We start from the raw sequence: 16,314 nt of genomic DNA on the forward strand, positions 1-16,314 counted from the left end.
CTCCCCTGATCTACTGACTGCACAAAGTGGTAAGAGAGAAGGGCTGAGTTTCCAGCCTGCAGAGCCAGTAATTCTCTTCCTTGTACTATTTGAGTTTATAAATTATTGTTCCAGAGGAGTTTGAACATGGTAAATTGGGAATAAGCTGGATGCAGCAAGCAGCTACCTCCTTTTAAATTTTTTGAATATTTTACCCCCCAGTGCCTCCATCCCACGGAATACTTTACCTCCTCTGCGACTGCCTAACACCGATTAGTGGTTGCAGAGTGGCTCCGCAGGACTGCCTAATGCTGATTGGCGTCAAGAGCAGTGGACGGGTATGTGCTCCCGTTCCCTGCAAATAAACAGAGTGGGGATCCGTTAGCAGCCTGCCAGCCACGATCAAAGTTGGCAGGCTACAATGTAAAAAAAAAGACATCTAAACAGTTGTACAATGCTGCAATCTAGTGCAGCACTGTACATGGGACAGCCCTGTCACTTAGCTGTCCCTCTGATTGGCTCACAATCTAATCCCTCTCATAGGCTGATGCCTATGAGAGGGGAATTCAGTGTACAGAGCACAGACTAGGGCCAATTTAGGGGAGAGGGAGGGAGAAGGGAAAAAAATGATTTTTTTTATTAAATGAAATAGCTTTGAAAATTAATTTAAAAAAAATGCAGCAGCAATCAGAGACCACCAAAAATTCCTCTATTAGTTGCAAGAAATGGAGGTAAAATTAATTTTGGTAGTAAGTTGTATGGCCGAGCAAAAAATGTTAAAGCTGTGCAGTGCTGAATAGTAAAAAAAATCGCCTGGTCAGTGGGTCACTAGGGGGATATAAACCTGTGGTCCTCAAGAGGTTAACTAAAAGTATTAAGTTAGGAAATACATGTTCCACTGTTAAGAAGTTAATTTTACCATTGTTAATGGCACAAATCTGTATTAGGCCTGGTGCACACCAAAAACCGCTAGCAGATCCGCAAAATGCTAGCAGATTTTGAAACGCTTTTTCTTATTTTTCTGCAGCGTTTCAGCTAGCGTTTTGCAGTTTTGTGTAGCGGTTTTGGTGTAGTAGATTTCATGTATTGTTACAGTAAAGCTGTTACTGAACAGCTACTGTAACAAAAAACGCCTGGCAAACCGCTCTGAAGTGCCGTTTTTCAGAGCGGTTTGCGGTTTTCCTATACTTAACATTGAGGCAGAAACGCATCCGCAATCCAAAATCTGCAGCAGCCCGGGAGTATGCGTTTCTGCAAAACGCCTCCCGCTCTGGTGTGCACCAGCCCATTGAAATACATTACCCTAGCGGATCCGCACCCGCAAGCAGATCGCAAACCGCAGCGGAAACGCTCCGGTGTGCACTAGGCCTTAAAGTGGAGACTAAAATCAGACCTTCCTCTCTGCTATAAAAGATTAGCCACAGCATGGTTACTTTTATGGGAAAAAATGTTTTCATTGCAATCGTAAAAAAAAATTGAAATTTTCCTAGGTTTCACTATTACAGAGAGAACAGGAGTTTTGCAGGTATACATTTTCTACTGTCTACTGTCTAGTGTATACTTTCTAGTGTCTACTGTCTAGTGTCAAAGCGTTATGCATATGGTGCTGTCAGCACACTTGCAACGACCGCCACAGAAGTAAAACCAACCTTCAACCTATGAGGAAAGGTAGACAGTAATGTTGTCTCAATTCATTGCAAAGCAATCAGTGATCATTTTGTTGTGCAGAAAAAAATCTGGCTAATTGCAGTTTAAAATTTAGAAAAAAAAATCCACATCTGCAATCACACTGTGCTTTGATGAACAGACTAATATTAAAATAGCTTTCTGTAAAGTTGTAATTACTGATGCTCTTGTTAAAAAAAAAAAAAAGGAAGCAAGTTTTTGCTTTCCTAAATCTTCTTTTATAAAAATATATAATATTTATTATACAGGCCAATAAGACATTTAAAGGCATCTGAAGTCAAAGAAATAAGACGGAAGGGCTTTCAGTAGTGTTGGTGTTCAAATTCGGGATCCTGCATTTGGAAACACAAATTATGCCGAACAGCTCCAAAGCTTGTGGACACGGTCATTGGCTTTTGGTCCAAATCACGCTTAATGTGACTCCGATGATTCTTCCTTCCAGCTGGGGAGAGTGGCTGCTCCATGTCCCTGGCCACTAGATTGGGTGCAGAAGTGCAATGTACTGCGGAATTTGAGTTTCCAAATGCAGAATCCAGATTTGTAATACCAACACTAACTTTCAGTATGTCCAGGCTGGAGTCCAATGGTAAACTTTGTGAATTCTATCCTGAAATAGTTGTCTGAACAGTATTGCTGAAAGGTCCTATGTAAGTTCTGCAATACCAAACAACAACATTAATAAGTTTTTTTTTCAAAAGGTTTTGTGGAGAGATTAAACTAGAATGTGTCATAAAGGATCCAGGGCCCATATGCAAACTGGTCAATACAATGGTCAATAAAATGGCTTTTAAACCACCAGCAAATACGATGATACTCAAGATAAGTTTGATAGTACTTTTTTCACCTATTTCTTGGCATTTTTTCAATTGCAAAGTGTTGAAAAGTTATTAAAAAAAAGTTGGAAAAAGTATCTCCTAGGAGAAAAAAGTTGATTGCATATGGGCCTAGTTGGATTAGCAATAGACAAAGAATGCCAACTTAAGTCAGGAGCCAGCAAGGCAATGGGGGAAAGGGGGGGCTATTCCCATGCACTGGGATGAGCTATTTGGTCCTTTTTGGGTTGAAAATGGTATGAAGACCAAACCTCCATGCCATTCTTCAAGTAGTGTTGCAAGAGAAAATCAACTGTAATCAAGAAGATCATAAGAAGGAAATTGCAAGCATCCAAGTACTACACTGCTTAAAGTAAACCTGAAGAACATAAACTAATTTCAGGTTAGATACCTGTCTATGGAGAGGGGAAGCTCTGGATCCCATATAGCATTCCTGGTTTTCTCTCCATCCTGTCGTTCCACTGCCGCCCCTATTCAAAATTTGCACTTGGATGTGTCTTCAACCCTCCTTGGCTTTGGAAGTACTAGTGTCCACGAGTACTTCCTAAGATGAATGGGAGCATACAGCGCATGTGTACAAACACTCACATGCGCAGTACTGAGTCGCTCCTCTTTAGAAGTACTGAGCGGCCCAAGTACTTTCAAAGCCTGCTGAAGAGGTGGGTATCTAACTTTTTTATAGCTTGCTTCAAGGTCTCTTTAAATAGCCAGCAAAGGCTTCAGACATTTACCCTGTCCCCTTATGCTACTAACATAAATTCTATTGAGAAATTAGTGGATTCTTCTCAATTGTGATATTTACTTTGAGAGAAGGCAAAACATTACTTTGAATAGCTTAATTAACTACTTGCCGACTGCTCCACGCCAATAGGCGTGATAAGTGCGGCCGCCCCAGGACCGCTCCACGTCGATTGGTGTGAATGGCCATCTATGGGGCTAGCAGGAGATCGTGCACAGGCTGCGCACGCATCTCCTGCTTGAGGGGCGGAGCTCCACCCTGCCTTCAGTCTCCGAGTGGCAATCGCCGCTCGGGAGACTGTTAGACTAATTACTTTGAACAGCGCTATACTCGGGACAGCCGTGTGACACGGCTGTCCCCCTGGCAGGCAAAATAGTGATCGTCTGTCATAGGCTGAAGCCTATGACAGCTGATCACACTGATTGGCTGGCTGGGGGAGTGAGGGAGGGGTTTAAGACAAATAAAAAAAAATAGTACATTTTATTAAAAATTTCATAAAATAAATATTTACAAAAAAACAACACCTGGGGGGCAATCAGACTCCACCAACAGAGAGCTCTGTTGGTGGGGAGAAAAGGGGGGGGATCACTCGTGTGCTGTGAGAGCTGCAGTGACCAATTTAGTAATAAATGTCCTGGTCACTAGGGGGGGGGGGGGGGGGGGAGTTAACACCGCAGTCCTCAAGTGGTTAAGGTTCCGAGCAGTTTACAGGTATCACTACACAAAGTTACGCAAAATAATATTACTCAACTTTTATTTGTATTCATTCAAGTGTTTGAAAACCTTGACAGGTATCCCTCCATTCACATAAAAGTACAATATAATAAAAGCAGGAATATCACAGCTGAAAATGTTTCTTACATATCTATTCTTTAAAGAATCAGGGGATTATTAGTGTTTCATCTGACATGTGGTCGAGCAGATCACTTCATCAGAGGTAAAGTGCATGCACAATCCAATCAAATACGGATTATGAAAGATGATTAACCAGGATGGTGAAGCCACTCTAGAGCCTTGTAGACATACAAGGCCAAAAATAATGTGGTAAGAAGAGATGTTCATTCACAATTCGTGGCATTTCCGATCAGAACTAGGAAATCTGAAAAAGAAAATCGGATTTCTGCAGAAATACCACATTAATGTAACTGGGTAATTTTAGCCTCGTCACAGAACTTGGAAGCATTGGACCAATCAGAGAATGCAAAGGCAGCTTGGAAGTATTAAGCCTATCAGAGAATTCAAAAAATGACCAAAAAAACTCCTCAGAAATCGGATGTCTGTGGAAATACCGCATAAATGCAACTTTGTCATTTTAGCCCAATCACAGAACTCTGAAGCATTGGATCAATCAGAGAATGCAAAGTCAACTTGGAAGTAATTGGCCATCAGAGACTGCAAAAAAATTACCAAAAAAGACTACTTGGAAATAGAAAATCGGAAATCAGGAAACAGAAATTCGGAAATCCATGGAATCGGTAATCGACATCAGAAATAGGCATTTGTGGACCTATCTTGAACCTATCTTGCGCCAAAATGCAAGATAGGTCCAGTAGCGTTCCGGTACCAAGTGCTACCCAAACAGGGGAGAGTGTTTCCCTTTACTGTCTGTATTTAAGCAACAATAGATAGCATACATTTAATAAAAGCTAATAGGCAATTTTGTCTGGGGGAAATATTTATAAAATATCCCTGCATGTTTATTTTTTTCTGTGAAGAAGCAGCACCGTTGCCAACTATTAGCTGGCAGTCACTGTAGCCCGCACTGGCAAGGCATCAGTGGCTGGAAATCACATAGTAAGTTGCCAGTCTACCATGGATAGTCACAGGTGAGCCCACTGTTGGGCACAAACGCAGATTGTTTTATTTATCTGCATACCAGCAGCATGGATTTTTTTATCAGTCCCGGATTACAGCAAGTTTTGTTAAATCTGGTCCTCAAGTTTTAAATTATATGGTCTAATCTAAAAATCTGTTGATAGCTTCTTCACGCTTTAAACAAACAAACAAATTATGCTTAAAAACACCATCAAGTTCAAAGGTGTAAACAACATAAAACTGTGTTACGTGGAACACATTAAATTAAAGGCATCTAACAAAAGGAATTAAACAACATTAAAAAACATTATGCTGTCTAACAGTCAATATACTTCAGACAAATAGTGGCGCTAGTGGGAAATGGACTTGTAAAAGAGAGGTTATACATTCCATTATTACAATCAATGGAGATAACTTAGCTTAATTGAGGAGTTCAGAGTTCCGCTCAATTTTAACCTCCTCTGGCTTGTGGCCTTAAAGTGAGTATTAAAGGAGGTAATAGTCACGTCTCACATCTATGAGTAATAAATGGAACAAACCTCATCAATTTTTCATCATCCGTCATATGCTAAATTAATTCAAGGGATAGAAAACTCCAGTGCATTCCAAGCCATAACAAGAAAATTCAGAAATAAATGTAAGTCTATCTTAGAGAATTCATTAAATTTAAATTCTGCTGCTACGGGGTCATAAGGTAAGTGACTATCATCTCTGAAAAATCCACAAAAAGAGCTCTTCTGATCCACTAGGAGGAGTAAAATGAAGATATTAAATATTAATAAAAAAAACTAAATTAGGAATCCATCTGATACTAAAGAACATTACTAAATTTTGTATAAAATATATGGAGGGACACTAAAAGGCAAAGCTTGTGTCATCACTTTGTCCTGAAAGAGAAGAGTGCTGAAAAACTCAAAAGCAAATTATTTCTTTTTGTTGGGAGATTAATGAACCAGATGTTGTGTCACATTGACATGGCTGCTGCCGAGATCAGACTTAACCACTGAAAATGTGAATTAATACATGAGACACAAGAAAAGTTATATATGCCACATCTTCTACACATACAAAGTATCTCTTGAGTTTATTTTCAGTTTGGATTTGCTTTATCATCTATTTTCCATCTGCCTCCACTGACCTTTTCCCTTCAACATGTCAACAAACAAGTCATAACACCATTGCTGAAAACATACAGAGTGCAAACACGATCTACAGGCTTTTCCAGATGCAGTATTTAAGAGAAGCACACGTGTTCTAAGGCTTTCCACCAAATCCTACACAAATCCAAACACGGGTAAACAGAAATAGTATTGGCTCAACTCATATCAGAATAATCCCATTGATTCACACTTTGTCATTTGCTGTATACAGCTCATAACAAAACCTCAATATTTCAATGGCCTGAGAAAAAAGGGGAAACTAAAATGTGTTGTATTGTGTTGCTGGTGGTATGAGCTGAATCTGCTATGTTCCAAAGTGAAAATAAATGGCAGCCCACGTTCAGCCCAAAGATCTTCTGTATATAAATTTTACCATTGCTGAAAGGAAAGAAAACCCCTTCTCTAATCCCACAACTGGTTCTAGTGACCACCTAGTCTAAATTCTACTTTCTAGTTCTAGGCTACTTAACCAGTTCCAGATGCAGTTGATTCACATCTACACCCTGTTTGGAGACTCTTATTTCTTCCATACCATAGATTTAAATCTCCTGTCTCCCTGTGCTTCAGCATAGACGGAAACCAGGGGATTGATTCACAAAACTGTGCAAACTGTTTAGAACGGGTGTGCTAAACAGTTAGTACGTGAAGTGCCGTTCGCTGACTTTGGCGCGCGCAAAGTGCCGCAATTCGTGCGATCGCGGCACTTTGCACGCGCAAAGGTCCGCGAACGGGACTTCACGTGCTAACTGTTTAGCACACCCGTGCTAAACAGTTAGCACCGCTTTGTGAATCAAGCCCCAGAAGTGTAGCAACAGGGAATGCAGAGGATTTCATCATACTAGAGCTCCTACACTTGAGAGGCCTACATGGACCCTCCTTCATCTGCTGTGAAAGCTTTCATTGCTACTGTGCAAGTAATGATCACCTCTATAAGTGCTTTAAACAGTGGTAAACATTAACAAACTGATCCTGCTCCCCTTGCTTACACCTCTTTGATACTGCAACTGTCCTTGGCAGGTTTCAGTGCTCCATATCAATGTTGGGAAGGTTTAGACTTAAACTGTTGTTTCTCTGGATGATGTTCCATTGCCTTCATTTGAATATGTTAGGCCTACAGATCCATCAGATGCTAATTTTCCATGCTGATACAAATTTGCTGCAAGTTCCATGCAGCCTGGAATTGTGCCAATCAAAAGCAGTTGCTGTTTATGTGGACTGAACCAATTACAAGTTACTTGTGATTCGCAATAACATTCGCAACAGTTTGGAAAGTTAGCATGTTATTGATCATCTCAAGTTAGGATCCGCTCTCAGAAGAGACAGTGCTCAGTAACGTAGAACCTCACTGCCATTGGCTGGCCTACCCATTAAATTCAGCCTCAAAATTCAGTCACATGTTGTGTGATACATCCATAGAAACGTCTACTATTTTCCAAGCAAATGGGCCAATGGTGTCCAAAGTATAGTAGTTTTTTCAATTATGTAATCTAGTGCAGAATGACCCATGGTGTGAACACACACTGCTTGTTGAGCATCGTGCACAGCTTGCTGTTGTCTTGCCAAATAAAGGTTCTGCTTAACCATACTTATGCCAATCACTTGCCAAACACTCAAACTGCTTACAGATCTTTGCTCGCACTTGACGATCCTTATGCCAAAATAAAACACCTCTCCAATTTCATATTGCAGTCTATGGTGCTGCTGTCATGTGGTAGTAGCCGTTGTGCCTAAATGATCTGCTTTGGTATAACTGCCTGTACACTGCAATGTTACTGCTATTTAGTGAACATGGGCCATTGTCTTTACATGTTTCTTTAGTACCATATTTTGTAGACCAAAAGTTGCTCCTGACCATAAGATGCACCGAAGTTTAGAGGACAAAAAACTTGGTGCGTTGATAGTGCAGGGCTGTCTTGTGGATCCCCCCCCCAATTAGTTTGCCCCCTGATACATTTTAGTGTCCTCCTTTTATCCCCTTGGTGTCCTACTTGTGTCCTCCTCTGTCCCCAGTGATGTTCTCCTCTGTTCCCTTGTGTCCTCCCGGTGTAATTGTCTGTCCAATTTGTGTCCTCCTTTCATGTCACACAATACAATCCTTCTCAAAGCCGGGATGCAGTGGTTTACACAGTACATTGTATTGTAATTGAATGTGGGACTCACCAGCCAGTATAGTCCCAGAACACACTTCAGCCCGGTTCACAAGACAAAGCCACATGTCCGCCGTTCAAAGTGGTAAGTAAGATGAGCATGGTCTCCATTTTTGAGACATCACCACTGGAACATCTCACGACTGGTGCTGAAGGTCTTGCGGGTGAGACCATGGCACCATCATTAGAACTAATTACTGCATTTCTGACCATGCATTCCATGATTTATCAGATAGTAGACCTCTTAATCATATACATGAGAGGGGTACTTGGCACCGTTCCAACAATTCGGACCATTAGACGCACTTACTCCCCCCCCCCCCCCCACACACACACACACACACACACACTCTTAGCGGAGAAATAGTGTGTCTTATGGTCCGTAAAATACGGTAGCTGTTGTAGGAAATAATTGGTCTTTTTCTACCCTATCCTACAGTTTTATATTCTTAGGAATGTGGCACACTCATTTCTGAAACATTCTTTGGATCTTTTATCTGTAGACATCTTAAAACAGGTAAGTATTAGCGAGTCAATTACTGACCCCTGATGTCATTTTTTTTTTACTCCATTCTATAATGGCAGAGAAGGTCTCCTCTTCCTTTTTCTATCTCTGTAGATGAATTCTCTGCAATAGAAGGACTGAAGTACTTTGTATGCAAAAGGTTATTTTGTTCAGTAATGAATTTAACACTCCGAAATAAAAGAGCATGCAATCAGGTATAAGTACGTATTGCAGACTGACCTTAGACCATACAGCACTGTGCCATCAGGATGCAGTCGAATCATTCTGTTCTTGACTGTAACACCGTGAACAAAAGACTTCTTGTCATTAAGAAAGTACGTATCTGGAACCCAAAGCTGGTCCGCCACTCTATTGTCCAAGGTCAAATTTAAAGGGATCACCGAATACGAAAGCCTTTTATCCCTCCATGCTTGCTGGAAGTACATTGTCAGTGTATAGTCCTGAAAGAAGGGCAGAAGAAACCCGACAATAAGCAATTTCAATAAAATAGACTCATTGCGCATCTGAATACATTTTTCACAGTATTAATTCACAGCTAGGATTGTATTGCTTTATCATGCAGTTCAAGGTCTGGAAAAGCAAAAAAAAAAAAAAAAAAATCCGAAATGGCTGGACATATTACGGGCTTAGGAAATAATTGGTCTTTTTCTATAACAAAATGAATCTGTCAGTGAACACTGGGAAGATAACTCAGGGTGGTCTGACAGTAATACATTCTGTTTTCACAATCATGTTTTAATTATCACATTAATAATTACTGCAACAAGCACAGATTTTAATACATAGAATAACTGAATAATCATCCAATCCTGCCTTTCCATCAATAGAAGCTGAAGTCTTTTGCATATAACCTCAACAAAAAAAGGTATCCATCTATTAGCAGAGAATATGCAAAATAAGATGAAAGTGGGAAGTCATCGACATTTGCTGTCCCTGTTCTTCATACAGGAAAACTTCTGTGGACTTCTATTGTGGACTTATGAACCATTAGGTTTGGACTTATCATTTGTCTAGTCTTTTTGTCTAGCGTGTTACATGAAAATATAAATGTATAATACATGATTTCTCAAGCTTGATCATGAATAGATGATTAATAGCAAAGCTATCTAATTTACTAGCTGCTGTTTTTTTGTTCTCACCTGTGCCACATCCAGGTCCAGATTTGTACGCTTTACTGCCCAAGACCCACTACCACCAACCGCCCCTGCACAGAAAGCATCCAACACCCCCAACATGTCTCCCCCACCTCACCCCAAACTTGCAGGGATTAGATTATAAACTTTTTCTGAGGACAGTTGGTGACAAAATAGCATGAATTAGATTGTAAAGTCCTCTGAGGACATTTATTAAAATGATGGCATGGATTCGATTTTGCGCTCCTCTAAGGACAGTTAGTGACACAATGGCAGGGATTAGATTATAAGCTCCTCGATGAGCGGCACATTCAGTGAATGACAGGCAGATCAGAGGTCACTTTAAGAGCCTGATCGCTGCCCCTTCATCTCCAAATGCCAGACCCAGTCATTGGCAGCCACCTGCCACTATGTGTTAACTCTGAGAAGCAGGGTGGCTGTGGACCAGTTCTGCTAATGTTTTCAGATTGTATCACAGCCAACATTAGGAATAGTGTGGTTGAGCACTCACCTGACCACTTCAAATGTTCAGCAAGCTAACTGCCAGTGCCAGACATAGCCTGTCCCTTGCTTTCCTTGTGCCCTGGGCCATGGCCTTTGTAACCTTGCCTGAAATCAGGCCATGACCACAGCAATGTGGGATGCTGAGATTGTGAATGCACCAGGGCCCTTGGAACCCACCTGGAGACCTCCTCCAGCCGTTCCAACAGCACTCAATTGGTGCTTTAGTGATGATGATCACTTCTAATGTACATATGATGTTAACAGTGGTAATCATTACCAAACCACCCTTTTTACAACTTTCTCATGCAGTGGCTGCTGTTGAACTGGGTCCATAGTGCTGGAACTAAGCCAGTGATTCCTACTGCACTCTGGAGTATGATATCTGGTACAAGAAGACATCAGGAAACTTATTGGGACTGATCCAATTCTCTATTCCTCCTAGGAGGCCTTTCACACTGGCTGTGTTTTTGAAAAGGCTTACAATTTTCCAATCGTAAATACAGTGGTTACAATTGGAATCGTAGGAATGCATGTCCAATTTTCTGAAAAGGCAATCATTGAACTGCTGCATTTTTCTTGCATTTTGAATGAGGCCAACGAAAGTGAAAATCCAAAAACATGAAGTACAAAACACAACTGCATTTTCAATTGCGTTTTACAATTGTGTTTGCAAGTTTTTGTGTGAAAGAGCCCTTAGTTTTCTCCTAAGAGATAGTTTTCCACCTACTGTTTAAAATAACTTTTCAGCACAATTGAAATAGTACCAAAAAGTTGGTGAAAAAGTATTGTTAAGATTATTCTGAGAATCTTTTTGCTTACTGGTTGCTTAAAGGGCATTTTATGGATAAAATGTGTAAATTTCACTTAGGAGAAAACTTCAGAGAAAATGTGAATTTGACCAGGCCCATTGAGTGTTACACATGCTATTCTACCTCCACTTGCTTTGATGGCAGCCATTTCCAAGAGGCATGCAACTTGAACAAAAGTGGAATACATTTAGAAAAATCAGTATCTCATTGACTGCATTTAATTGGCCCATTTCAAGTTGCATACATTTGAATAGGCATAAACCTTTGTATCAACACATTTGCATCTCCCTTCTTGCTTTTTTTTGACAATCAAGGAATCAACATGAAGTAAATTTAAATATGCTTTTGTGGACCTACACAACGGTTCTAATCTTTCTTTCTTTTATTTATTTAAACATCACAAAACATTTTGAGATTAATTTGACTTTAAAGTGTACCCGAGATTTTATAATAGCCCGTAGTTATACTTACCTGGGGCTTCCTCCAGCCCCATGAGCAGCGTGGCTTCACTCACCATCCTCTTTGGCCCCTCAATCCTGGGGCTATGACACCCGGTAATACGGACAGTCACCTTCAGTCATCGTTTCTACACATGCATGGCTCGGCCGTGTACGCACCCCCGGCATGCTCCCGTCCCCTGGAGTACTACTGCGCAGGCCCAGAACACTCCAGGGGACGGGAGCATGACAAGGGGTGTGCATGCGGCCAAGCCACGCATGCGAAGAAGCCCACGACTTCCTGGATTATTAGGAGTTATTGTGGCAGAATGGTGGAACTGAAAAGGATAGGAGGACTGGAGGGAGGCTACATTGCTCATGGGGCTAGAGGAAGCCCCAGGTAAGTATACTGTAAATATGGGCTAATGAACCATCTTAGGTTCACTTTAAGGTATGTTAACACCTCATCAATTATGTCACCTGTCGGGGATCAGGACCCGAACCCCGTGGGAAACATCACAGGACAGCCTGTACAGATACATGGAAGCTGTGTAGCTGATAACGTGTTCTGTAGCTATATGGGGTTACGGGGGGGGCGGACGGACGATGGTGCATGATGTCAAACATCGGGTGGGGAAGTGGTGCAGACAATGCAATCAGCCATTGCCAGGGGTTAGTTGATCCGCCGGGTAGACTGCTAGTGGGTTGGGTGCCAATGTTAACACACCTGACTATCAGCTGAGGCTGTTGACCCCCATGCTACAATGAGGTGGTAAAATTAATGGACAGTGATTCTCCAATCAAAATTGGATGTGTGTATGCTTTAGTTTACATGCTGCTCACATCTTTATTTTGCCATGACTAATATCAGTCTACATTTGGTTTGAAGTTGCAACCAAAACAATAGATGAACTCAGTCTATACTTAGATAAACTCCTAGAAAATTATTTTTAAAAAAAATTACAAAAACACACACGCTTCTCCAACACATATGTTATTTAAATCAATTAATTAAAAAAGAAGAAGAAAGGAAAAATATTAATCACAGCAGCAGAAACGCATTGCCAATGGGCTTCAGCTCACATACTGTAATCTGAAGGGCTGTCACAAATTAATTACACTACTGAAACAATACGTAGTTTATGTCAGTTTAGCAGACTACTTGAAATCAAATTACCACAGAATAAAATATAGCTTGGCACTTAATAAATATAAATGTAACACTCAACCACAAGTTGGTCGCTCAAGCATTGTTTATTAACAAATCACATCAATTCTTTAGTTAGCAGCTGGCATGTGTTTTCAAAACTATGAAGTCTGATTTAAAGTCAGTTTCAAAGAAAATCAGAAGAAAAGAGGAGCATTTGCCCAGAGAAACTAACTGGAATACTTGTTTCATTTAAAGTGGATCCGAGATAAACTTTTATTCATTGCATAATCGTGTTCCTTTCATATAGTTTATATCGCATTGCTCAAGCCGAATACTTTTTTTTGTTTGCTTTAATACTCTATTTCCCTATAAACTAAACAAGCATCACCCACAGCTTCTCCAGAGTGCCTTGGCATGGCACTCTGAGCCTTAGTAGCAAGGGCTTAAGGGAGCTCAGTCTGGGCAGGAGGAGGTTACTAGCCAGAGATTTCAGACTCAGAGGGGAGGAGAGAGGAGGAGAGGGGAGTGAAGTTTTCACAGGCTGAGGGGTAGAGATGTAGGTTTCAATATGGTTGGGAATGAGTCCCAGGTAACAAAAAAGGAACTCTTGTTAGTATAACGATCCACACTTGAGCACACCACTATGCTTATATAATACCAGGTTTCTTTATAGGAGGATCGATTTGAATCAAGTGAAGCCACAAAATAGCGATCTGTTTCCAAAATTTTTGTTTCACACTTTATTATATTCACAAAAAATTATTTTTCTTCTTCAAAAAGGTAGAAAAATTATTTGTAAAGCAGCAGAAAAATTTGTGGTACAGACATAAAAAGCAATACAAAAAGCAGATCATAGACAGTGTGCTTAGTTTGATGAATAAAGGTAATTTTAGTTCAGGCGAACTGTGTTTGCAGCTGAGTTTCCCTATGTCAGCCATCAGTCAGGTGCCGGGTTGTGTCTGGTTGGAACAGATACCTCTTTACTAATTAAATTCATTTTTACGACTGTATGTATCCTCTGGTCAAGATAATTCTCTATGCTTTGTAAAGGCCTGACGAAGGGTCAATAACCCGAAACGGACTAGTGTCGTCGCCTGAAATAAAATTACCTTTATTCATCAAATAAAGCACACTGTCTATGATCTGCTTTTTGTATTGCTTTTTATGTCTGTACCACAAATTTTTCTGCTGCTTTACAAAGAATTTTTCTACCTTTTTGAAGAAGAAAAATAATTTTTTGTGAATATAATAAAGTGTGGAACAAAAATTTTGGAAACAGATCGCTATTTTGTGGCTTCACTTGATTTAAATCGATCCTCCTATAAAGAAACTGGGTAGAGATGTAGAGCAGCTTGCCTGTGTGTAATGATTACTAGCAGAACATGGCCGCTCTCATTGTATCACAGGAATAAATAATTATAAACTGTTGAAGCTGTTTGCAGCTAGATTTGCTGTGTAAACTTTAGATAAGATATATAGACAAGATACTTGTTATAATTAGTTTTTCATCTCGGATCTGCTTTAAAACTTTAGTTCGCCCTGTTAGATTTTTTATTTGTAATAAGGGTGAATGGAAAAAAATACACCATTACTCAAAACATTTGATGTTCCAAATCTTCTTTAGAAAAGCCAGTCATGTGACCTAAGAACATTCATTCACAAAAGCTTTTAGTAGCAATGAAAGCAGGTATTTCCTAGCTAGGGAACAGTTTTACAGTTGAGCACAGAGCCAACTCATTTACCTCCTCCTGCTGTTGCTTACAGAATAACATTTTCTGGTCATCATTGCAGCTCAGCAGATCCTTATCATAATGAGGCTCTGTTAAACTGCCAGTACTGGCCATAAAGAGGTCAATTCTTAGCAGCAGAGGGAGAAGGTGGGAGGGGTCAATTGATACATCATAAAATAGAAAGACTAAATTTTAGCCGCTCCCTGGCTGCCTAAGGTGGGTGAGGGGGGAGGGGTTGCTCGGGTACGTATCTCTAGAGTAAAATTGCACTGTTGTCTCAACAGGAGGTTGAACTATAAAAGCCAAGCTGGTAATTTTGAAATACATCCTGAAAAAAAGAACAGTCCTGCAACGCCCAAACGTTTTTGCATTGATAATTGATACCAATTTACTATCATGTGCATTCATTTTTTTTCTAACTGAATTTGAGCTTTACTATGAAAAATCAGATTAGTTACTCAGGAGTGCTCCACCTTTGCACCATCCATTTTTGCTCCAATTTTATTTGTGCTGGCAATGCAATTCAGTTCTAAAGTCTTTTGAAGGCAAGACACTATCAAAGAATGCAAAATATGTTACAGTTGTTTTATAATAACCCTTGAAGCTAAACTAAAAGTGCACCTAAAGGTCCGTACACACGCCTGATCAAAGGCAACGACGGGTCCATCGTCACCTCCTGCTGGGCGTGTTTTCAGCAGACAGTACAGCGTGTGTACATCCGCCGGCGGATCGCCGACAGACTGTACACACGCTGTACTGTCTGCGGAAAACACGCCCAGCAGGAGGTGACGACGGACCCGTGGTTGCCTTTGATCAGGCGTGTGTACGGACCTTAAGTCTCTTCCACCCTAGCTCTCTTCACCTTTTCTTTTACCTTTTTCTAGTTAAGTGTGTTATCTTCATTTACCATACAATGGGCTTGATTCACTAAGACAAATAGCATGCCTTATCAAAGTTAGCACGCCTCATAAAAGTTAACACACCTTATCAGAGTGGCATAACTTATGCCTGCTAATTGGCAATGATGAAAGCTCCATTCATCCTGCCCTGAGCCCCTGTGGGTTCGTAGCTCTCGCTATGCTAGGTGTGTTAACTTTGATAAGGCATGCTAAATTTGATAAGGAGTGCTATTTTTTTTAGTGACTCAAGCCCCTTGGTAGGAGTAATGAGACGACGATAGTGTCTACTTGTACTGATAGGTTCAGTACTGTGCAATTGAAAAAATACCAACAAAGTAAGTGAAAAAGTACTTTCAAAATTATTCCGAGAATTTTCTTGCCTGCTGGTGGCTTAACCTCTCTGACGGTATGCAGTTTCAGAGGCAGCGTCCGCGAGAGGATTTTTTAAAATAGAATTTGATTTAAATCCTTAAGCTAGCACTTCCCTAGCTAACTATGGCCCCCAAGTCCCCCGGCACCGCTCTGATCCCCCCGATTGCCATATTTACCCTTCCACGATCCCGCGAGTGCCGCAGCTTCACCATTTAGCTTCAGTCGTCATCAACATCATGTGCAGTCTCCTAGGTTATATTTTCAAATCCTTGTCAATTTAATGGCTTTTAAGACACCAGCAAGCAAAAAAAAAATATATATTTAAAACAATTTTAATAGTACTTTTTCACCTACTTTTTTTACTTTTTCAATTGCAGAGTGTTAAAAAATTATTT

General features: G+C 40.5%; 1 protein-coding gene across 4 annotated transcripts in view; it reads right to left on the reverse strand.

The window, feature by feature from the left end:
* Nucleotides 1–16,314, reverse strand: part of LOC137564227 (gamma-aminobutyric acid receptor subunit beta-2) — a 522,582-nt gene that overhangs the window by 316,372 nt on the left and 189,896 nt on the right. For all 4 annotated transcript variants that reach the window (XM_068277818.1, XM_068277820.1, XM_068277819.1 and 1 more), the window contains one exon: nucleotides 9,105–9,325. In XM_068277818.1, the coding sequence (XP_068133919.1) occupies nucleotides 9,105–9,325 (221 nt within the window). The remainder of the gene's footprint in view (nucleotides 1–9,104; nucleotides 9,326–16,314) is intronic.

The sequence above is a fragment of the Hyperolius riggenbachi genome, chromosome 3 (genome assembly GCF_040937935.1).
Source record: "Hyperolius riggenbachi isolate aHypRig1 chromosome 3, aHypRig1.pri, whole genome shotgun sequence".
Classification (NCBI taxonomy): Eukaryota; Metazoa; Chordata; class Amphibia; order Anura; family Hyperoliidae; genus Hyperolius; species Hyperolius riggenbachi.